Genomic DNA, 9,989 nt, shown 5'->3' with positions numbered 1-9,989 from the left:
GTCTTGCAAAGGTGCTTTGCACGACGAAATGGTCGGTGCTTTACTTGTTGTGCGACGAACTTGTGCAATGGAGACTTAAGTTTGTTGCGCGAAGAAACCTTGTGCAACATCAGTTGCTTCGTCGCATAAAGTTTTGTCACACAAATGGTTTTTTCTACTAGTAATTGTAATGTTCAAAAATGAAGCATGAGTTTGTTATATGACCTAAAATTGAGGTGAGAAAAGGTAATTTACCGTAATACATATAAGAGATGTGTAGGTTTACAAATGGTGCAAAACCATTGCATCTATTCACCAAAGAACACCTCGAGTCCTATATAGTTTCGTTTACACTGATTATATCTACACTTGTTGTAATTTAATTTCATAATTCTTATTATTATTAGAGTTTATATTAATTTTTTTTTATTTTCTAAAATTGTTCTAACAGATGCAAGAGTACACGTAAGTTTTTTTTTTCTTTGGTAGGAAACTGATTACACGTAAGTTTGTAATTTGGTCTTGCACAATCCTCTCTCCAAAATTTGGGGTTCGAGCGATATGCATGGACGACAATAAAATTGATTAATTACACCTTATACCCTAGGGCTAGGGCATCATATTTTATTTTTAAAGTTTGGCTCATTTTTGGAACATTTATGGCAATAAAATTAGTTTGTAACATGCAACAAATCTGATTATTATTTTCTCAAATTACAGCAAAAACAAACTTTATACTATACAACTAACCTAAGGTTTTTTTAAAGATAATAAATATTTCTTTGACCAAATAAAATGAAATACAATTTGAAGATTACAATGCAATATAGAAAGACAATACATAACCTACCCCCACATAATCACATTTAACCAAACGAAACGATGACGCTCATGATGCATCACTTTCTTATGAACTTGCAAGGGATGACGTTCATTCGGCAAAGAAGCCTTGCAATGAGATATCGTGAAGATGTCCTTATAGTCCCTTACCAAGCGAACAAACAATGAAACCATAAGCATAATAAAACTAAAAAACAACACAACGACATAGCTTGTATTATGCATTTGGAATTAGGGTTTAATTTTTTCCGTTTCTTTCTTTCTTTTTTGAATTAAAGTTTGGCTAGTATTTCTATTAATTGATGATGTCCTAGCAACCTGAGTAGGGAAGAATGAGAAATGGACAAGAAAATATCTGTTAACGAATTAACGACATAGCTTCAATTCATGCAAGAAAATAGATTTTACAAATAATTAAAGTGTGGTTTTGTGATGCAATTTATAACGTCAAGATTACGAAAGGCTGAGGTGCTTTTGTTGCTTTGAGGAGCGTGTGGGGGGATGGGGCATGTCACTTGAGTGCAATCTCTAAAAGTGGTCCAAAAGGACCCAAAAATGGGGTCTATCTTAGCATATTCTAGTCAGGCTCAGCCATCTCCCACATGAGTGTCTGGCATCAGTCTCTCAACTTTCCAGTAAGCTAGAAACCTAGAAATTATATGGCAAAGGCCAAAATATGCGTAGGGTTTCGAAATTATTAAAGATGAATGTGTGAGGCAGTGAGATTAATGAACGAATTACAACGCAAGTGTAAGAAGTATACTCAAGAGTAAAATTCGAGATTAATAGATCCAAAAGTTCTATATAACTTATTTATACGGTCTTGTATGATAGATGAATAAGTTCTGGAATCAATGATTATTTGGCCTAGTTGGATTTATCTTTATTTCGTTAGATGGGATCTTAATTTTAGAGTCTTTATGAATGAGAGTTCATTGCGATCGATGGCGAATTCGTTTGATGCATACAACATGAACACCAGATCAAAGTTTTTCCGTTCTATAATCAACATTTATGAAAAATTCGGAAACGAAACATGCATGCATAAAAAAAACGAAGAAAAGAACTCAGTGTGGAGTATATCATCATGATTCTTTCAATATTGTTCTGTCACTTCAATATATAAAGCCTAAATTATTTCCTTATCATCAAAATCATAGTGTTACGATTACCAATTTTTTTCGTGTTTTGTGTTAATATTGGTTATCATTCTTCTCTGGAGAAGTAAAGAGTTCAACTAACTATGATCTCTCGAGCTGCAACTTGAACTAATTTTTTAGTTAAAAATAAATAAATAGTATTCCCTTTCTTTTGTTCAAAATATTTCAACCGAGGACCTCCAATCTTCAACAAAGTGGAGGCCACTAAACCAAATTATCATTGACAAGTTATTTTTTAAATAAAAAGTTCCTTTTATTCAAGATAACTCGATATTAATTATGTCTCTAGTCCAAATTATTAGTTTTCAATCCTAGAACCTGCAAGAACTTCATGAAGCTATCCATAAAAAAGGAGAGATAAGGAGAGATGCATGGAGTACTTCTTCCTACAAGAATAGTACTACTACATTGAGCTTTTATTTAGTTAGTAAATGAGTACAATATAAAGCTAGCAATAGTACACAAATCTAATTTAGAATGCATAACATCATGGCCAATCAACCTTAATTTAACTTGCAACAGATTGACTGCTCATAATGTTATCTCATTCTACAAAAGCTCAGTACCATGCTGCAGTACTCCTACTGTCAAAAACATGCACTTGCTAGTACTGCTTGTCAAATTAGGGTTAATTAAAACCCATTTCCATAAGCAGGAGCCCAATAATCAGCTCCATTGTCACTCCCAACATGCTGAGTGCATGACACAGGAACCAAGCACAACCCTTTACTTCTTAGATCCTTTGCCTTATGATCTTGTGATTCCTGTGATTATTGTAAAAAATCAATGGCAAATGATGAGATTTAAGGTTAATGATGCTGATCATCATAATGCATATGATTACTGTATTGAATTTAGAAATGGAAATGAATAGTGTGATCAAACTCATAAAATGCACCTGGTTAGGAGCGCCTTTGCTTTTCAGGCAATTGTCATTCAGCAGCTAAAAGGGGAAAAGAGATAAAAAAAAGATATCACCATATTATCAGTAATTTTAATGTCAATTTCTATATCATCAAATTCAACTTTTGATTCCAATAGTGACTATATTTTATGATCCAAAAAGCATATTATGTTTTTAATTTACATAAATCTATACTACTAAAGTTTTTGTAAAGCTGAGAATCTTGTTCCTTGAGTGCTTTTCTTTATCATGAATAAAATAATTAATTTGTTAGATGCTTTAATTTATATATTCAAAGCCTCCCCTCCTTGCTTTTTATGGGGTGATGGATCCAATAAAGCTACCTGACCAGGGTCTTAAGCAAATACACAATTCCTTTCTCCTTGAACCTAAAGTAATTAAATTCTCCTTCATCAATTACATTATTCTAATTCATCAGTACCCCCAATAATTAATTAATTAAGTTAGCTAGTCCATATGCTTAATTTCTCAAAGTATATGTGTGTGTGAGAAAAAGAGAGATGAAAGAGAAAGATGAAATATTTTTGCTCACCACCGTACGTATGATCTTTGAACAAAGTTAATTTCAAAATGGTGAAGTAAATAGATTAAATCGCACATAATCACTGAAATAGTGACACTCATCACCAATTTAGAATGGTGAACAAAAATGTAGTGAACTGGTTATGATTTGGGAAATGGGATATAAGTACTTACAGACTGTTGCTTCCTCGTGTTTTTTGAGGCATTGCCCAAGTAAGGGGAGCTGAGGGCCTGCAAACAAAGGGAAGGGAAAAAGGAATAAAGTTTATGACTTCCATATAACTAAAGAATGTAACGAAAAGCATGAATTATTAAAACTTTAAGTGCATGCGCTCACTGATTCTGAGTTGCTAGCAGGGTAGAGTATAAATATAACATATATGTAATATATATATATATATATAAAATTTTGACAGAAACATCACCTCAATTTGACCCTGAAGGAATCTGATATACCCGATGGCTTCTAACAAGACTGAAGCAGTGTCAGTCTGCAAAAGAGAAACACAAATGCACACACCACAGCAAACCCTTTATAAGTCATCTCTCTCTGGTCCTCTTTAATGTTAAAATAGAGAATCCAAGTGAAATAAATACAAATAAAGAAGTAAAAGAGCTGCTTTGATCTGAGTTTTTGGGAAATAAATCTTTTCGTTGGATTTTATCATGGAAAAAGGAAAAAGAAAAAAAAAAGCTCAACAAATATGAAATCCCCAGTATTCACCTTCCCAAACGGGGAAACTAGTTGGTGAAGGGATGTTATCCTATCACCCAGCTTCTCCTTCCTCACCTGGTTCACAGTAAATTAACAAGAAAATTTAGATTAGAAGATGGTTAATTTAGCACTTGTTTATTTTGATGATGGATCGATCATATAATATTGGTCACCAGACTAACCACAAGAGATTTACTCAACTTCACTTAATACGAAGAGAGATTAATTTTGCTACCTTGAGAGGTGGTTGGCTTGGAGATTGTTGAACCCTGGCCTTCTTGCTTATCCCACCAGTGTCAGTGCTATTACACTATTACAAACAAATGTGCATATGGGAAACATAAATTAAAAGTAAAAAATAAATAAAAAAACCTATATATAATAAAAACATAACTAATGTACATGAAGACAAAACTGAAGAAAGCCAATATGTATATATTGGAAGGGATATAATTCTCCCTTAATTACCTCAGATGAGTGATCTGCATGTTGGTTCCTCTTATTGTCAGTTTTGTTATAGGAGAAGTCCAATATATTATTAGTATTACTTAAACTAGTGACACAAGAGCTAGGGGATGAAACTGGCATGGTTTGAACTGGGGACCAAACAGGCCTGCAGCTGCTAAGTGTCTGCAGCTGAAATTCTTCATCTCCATGAGGACTACTGCCCAATAAGTTAATGCTGTTCTGGGAGTTAGCCTCTTGCTTTATAATATTATCAACACCATGAGGAGGAAGAGGAGCCCTTGGATATTGTGTAATCAAGATTTGGTCCTCCTCCCAACTTTCCAACCTACTTTTAGGTTGAAAATTATGACTCAGAGTACCAAAGGTATCTTCCTGGCTGGACAATCCACCCCTGAAAAATGATTAAAACATCCAACAAATAACTAAAAGTAAGTACCTTACAAAACATTTCAGTTCATAACATATAATACTACTTCAAAGATAAATCGAGAGAGAGAGAGAGAGAGAGAGAGAGAGAGGAGGGGGGGGGGGGGAGGGGGGAGAGAGGTACAATAGTAACTGGCTCCAGGATTGTGGAGGCTCTAGGTTATGGTCAGGCAGAGGGAGTGAATTAGGAGATCCAAGCTGCACATATTGAGAAGGGAAGAGAGATGGTGGATGCATACTGCTCCACCAGTTAGGGTTTCCAGCCATCATTTGTTGCTCTTATGACCACTCCCAAAAACACTTGTCCAGTTGATGCGCTTGCTGCTTTAATCAAAAGATCATAAAGGGAAGCGAGAAAAGAATTTCTCTTTGTTTTCCTTTCTCTTTTGCTCTCTCTCAATTCTCTCTCTCCCTCTCTCTCCCTCTTTCTCTTTCTCTTTCTCTCTCTCTCTCACTTTCTTATATTGCCCTGTATATGCACCCAAACAAGACTTTGCTAACTAAAGCTTTATGAGTACTGTTTGCTTTCTCGGATGAGGTTGAAGAAGCTCAAGTCTATGACCTTTTAAATTTTTTTTATAGAGAATGGGGTTGAGAAACTTTGCATATTGTATGTTTTTCTTTCCATTTTCTCGTTTCATTTGTTTAGTAATATCTTTTTTTATTCCTGCTTTTGCTTTTTTTTCTAAAGTGGGGGCAAATAAAGCTGGGTGGGCAGTGTTTTCAGGCCCCCATAAACTAATGGCTATTAAGGCTTACTTCCTCTAATTAGGGTTGTACCTTAAGAAGTTGGCCTTGTTTATAATTGGAGTTAGGGTTTTGGGTGTAATAGTACTATTCATATCAATGTAATGTATATATTCTTTCTTTACTCTTGATGCAATAATTCACTTCAACAAACCGGCTAGAGAATCTGAGTGAGTGCGTGATTAAACAATCCACATTATGCATTTGTAAAAGATAGTGTCGGGAAATAGTGGATATTAATTAATAAGTCGTAGCACTGTATTCAGGCTATAAACGAAATTGTCATGTCTAAGATTTTTTGGTCATATAAGTAAATCGGATCTAATGGTCTTATACAGTAGGAATATATCATCTACTTACGAGTGTAGAGAAGGTATAAACCTACAAAACAAGCTATAAAACAAAGAACATAGATGATTAAAAATAAAAAAATTATACAATAAGAAGGGGAGACAAAGTCTAAGATGTCTAAAAATTAGAATGTGATGTGAAAAACATAATAATATTATTTTTATTTGTCAGAAACCCCATTGCCTTCTCGACATAATTATTTGCAAAGCATGCATCCTATCAAGCTTTTACTTCATCATCTTTTCAATATAACTAAACACAATGTTAAACTCAAAAAGCTCGACTTCATATTAGTCAGAAGAATGAACTGAGCAATAATATATTATAATAAGCCAAGATTCTACAAAAATGATACTCTTACCATTTGTATATTTGATTGAATTCGAAGATCCTAATATTTGATTCTTGCCTTACAAAGAACAATCTAATCATGAAAGCTATCGTGAAATAGCGCCACATGGTAGACCCATGAACTTAATTGATAGAGTAATTGGATTGTAATAAGATTTTATGTTGACATTAGGACTGTTTAATTTCTTGAACACGAGTCCTACTCAAGTTATGCTGTAGTTAGGTTATTTCATCTTAATTTGTTTGGAAATATGTTACAATTTTCCAGCAAATAATGGTCTATGAAAAGGAGGATTCGATGGTACGTTTAATAAAAAATGGTATAGATTCCATTTAATTCAAACATTAATATTATAAGGTTATAGTTAATCAAATAATGACGTTGTTATTACTCCAACAAGGTTAGTAGTTATATTAAGAACGTTCTATTACAAGTGTAACGATAGATTAACCATGTTTATAATTACACTGTTAACATCCGATTACTTTTTGTATTAAAGGTATGGTAGACTAACCCCTAAGAAAAAGTGGTTATTGACAAAAAAAATAAAAGGCAAAGTGGTTAAAACTCATTCGTACGTTTATGTACACTGCTGGCTGAGATTAAAGTCTTCAGATATCCTTTTTTTGTTTTTTTTTTTTGTTTTTTGTCTGGCCACGACTACTCCTCCACATAATCATCATTAATAATTTCATTAAACAATAAAACATAAAATGTTAATTTGTATTTCGACGTTGCCAGGTTTCCACCATTGACCAAAGAGAGAGTTACGATATTTTTTAACAAATACATAAGAACAAATACTAGTTCTTCCATCATACTCACACACAAATAATGGGGTAATAATAGCAACCAAAAAAGCTTTGATGGGCTATTTCATCACCTGCCGATTCTTGTCAACATATGCCAGAAGTTTATTGCAACATATGTTTACAACGACTATTTTTTGTAAAGGCTTATTCGAATATTGTGAATAATGTTGAAGATTGTTAAGGCTTTTCAACTATAGTATTTCATCGAGTACGTGATGCGCAAAATAGAGTCATACATAAAAAGAGAGAAAATAAAGACAAATATGAAGATAATATAAGAAGTAGGAGGAGATAAATTTTAATTTAATTTGTTTTAATTGTTTATAAGGGTCAAATATGTATACAAACAAATACACATGTGATTTTTTGAAATTATTGGAGTAAAAAACAACTGATGATCCCATGTCTGTCACTGCACACACATCATTCAAAAAACGCTTGAAACTAGTGACATTGATATGAGAAACTGAGAAAGTAGAAGGACCAGGATCCTTTACGTGGGGATCCTGAGGACCAAATGATCTTGACCGTCCACAAAAGATTGAACGGTTATGAATTAATATTTTATTTTGCTCCTTTTCTTCTGTTGACCGGCCTTCTCTCTTCTCCGGTTCTCTCACCATCCAGCGAAGAAAGCTCTAGGGCTTCATTTCATGAAAACACAACACAAGAAGATATGAAACACGAACTTTTTTTTCAATCTTTCAATTTTCCACATAAAAATTCTTAATTTCATTTTTTTGCTCTTTAAAAAGAGAGCAAAATTATCTATCTTTCAATACTCTACCTTTTGTATTTGTGGCCTGTAATTTTGCTTTCAGTTGCAGAAGCCTTCAATTTTTCGTGTTCCTGTTTTACGTGGGCAGGAAGCAAAGAGGGAACCCAGTTTGCATAAGTGAGCGAGCTTGATACGAAGAGTATCCTTCTCTCTTATTTCTTCCACTCTGATCTCTCTTATTTCCCTCAAATTTCGTCCATACCCAACTTTAATATGTTTTTTCTTTTAATTGGCAGCCAAACCCAAACCCTATTTTAGTACTTGTAAATTTGGATTGAGAGAGGAAGCAGGGCAGGAGGAAGGGGAGAAGACGGAAGAATTTGCATTTCAAAATTCAACGAAATTGAACCAGAGCCAATATTCAACGCCACACTGTCCAGGTTCGCTGCCATTGATGCAGCGAAGCTCAAGCCAAGAAGAATCGGTTTGCGTTGAAGTATAAGTCAAATAAATATTAATTCATAACCGTTCAATTTATTGTGGACGGTCAAGATCATTTGGTCCCCAGGATCCGCACGTAAAGCATCCGGAGATGATCTTGGTTATGTATTAAAATTAAAAGCGGTGAAGATAACATACCAAACAAAGACTAGGAGCTCTCATAACCAAGGAAGAAAATATCGGTAATATCGGAAATATCGGTAGTCTGAAAACACGGAAATATCAATGGAAATATCGGGATAATATCGATATCGATAAAAATTACATGGAAACCACGGAAATTGTAAGAAAAACTTGGAAATTTTTATTGAAACTTTGCAGGATGTTTATTTAGTCAATTATCTATTAGTTTATCACAAAAAATTGGAAGGAAATGCATTGCATGATGGATTTAACATTATCAAGTTAATTATATAGCGAGCTGACAAACATTGTGAGTGTAGAAAATATGTAGAAATTAATGAAAGAAGTCTAAACACACCATAATCATTTATATATAATGAATTAGTACAATATTTTACACTTTATACATTGCATGGTAAGATACATGAGTGACTTAGTACCACATAGAGTTCCTATGAGGTTCAAAATTTTCACTATCTTCATCATCTCTATGTGTAGAGTGAGTGTATTTTGAAGAGTAGTTAGCAACCATGGCAATGGTTTTCAAGAACCAAAACCCAAAAGTCAATAAGAAACCGAATACTTCGGTATTTTTTGGGATTACCAAACAAATGGGATTTGGAAACCAATCCCATATCGAAAATTTTGGTATTTTTCGGGATGGGATTCTCGAACTTCAGGATGGTTTCGGTTTGGGATTTTTCGGTTTGGGTTTGGGACTTTTTCGGTTTGGTTTGGGATTTTTCGGAATTTTTTCCAGCCCTACCATGTAAGTGACCAAATAAAAAATAGAAAAATTAAAAACCACATGCCATTGACTAAGTAATTAATTGACACAATTTAAAATATAATACCACAAAAAATTTGGAAAATGTCAAATTTGTTTCTTGTAAAAAGAATTCAAAACAAAAGCATATATATAAATATTGTAGCATATTATCACAACAACATAAGTGGTATGGTGGTTAAGGCGCTAAGGAGTTAATGTGGGAGGGGTTCGAACCCCTGTGTGTTCAAAATTGTGACTTTTCAAAATTTTCAGGAATTTTTGAACAAAATATCGCGATATTATAGCTAATATCGCGATATTAGGCGATATTATAGTTAATATCGCGATATTATCGATAATATCGCGATATTTTGACGAAAACTCATTGGATACTCATTAAAATATCGTTAACCCAAAAAAACGAAAATATCGGCGAAATATCGCCGATATTTTGGATATTTTCTTCCATGCTCATAACTCATCTTCCTATTTCATTGATTAAGTTATTTTTTTTATTAAGGTTCTTTGGTTTTATCTACGTCACTATTTCAATAATAAAAAATTTACGTGTCAGTATATTT

General features: G+C 33.6%; 1 protein-coding gene across 1 annotated transcript; it reads right to left on the bottom strand.

Annotated features, from left to right (window-relative positions):
* Positions 1 to 2,337: 2,337 nt before the first annotated feature.
* LOC103405441 (transcription factor bHLH68-like) lies at positions 2,338 to 5,653 on the bottom strand. The gene is made up of 8 exons (XM_008344443.4): positions 5,160 to 5,653; positions 4,610 to 5,000; positions 4,377 to 4,451; positions 4,151 to 4,216; positions 3,852 to 3,917; positions 3,601 to 3,657; positions 2,878 to 2,922; positions 2,338 to 2,743 (listed from the first exon to the last, which is right to left on the bottom strand). Exons 1-8 carry the CDS (start codon positions 5,303 to 5,305, stop codon positions 2,612 to 2,614), a joined length of 978 nt encoding a protein of 325 aa, XP_008342665.1. The 5' UTR covers positions 5,306 to 5,653; the 3' UTR covers positions 2,338 to 2,611.
* Between the last annotated feature and the right edge of the window lie 4,336 nt (positions 5,654 to 9,989).

The sequence above is a fragment of the Malus domestica genome, chromosome 17 (genome assembly GCF_042453785.1).
Source record: "Malus domestica chromosome 17, GDT2T_hap1".
NCBI lineage: Eukaryota > Viridiplantae > Streptophyta > Magnoliopsida > Rosales > Rosaceae > Malus > Malus domestica.
Note: the sequence above shows the minus strand (reverse complement) of the source record. Positions and strands in the feature narration are given on the sequence as shown.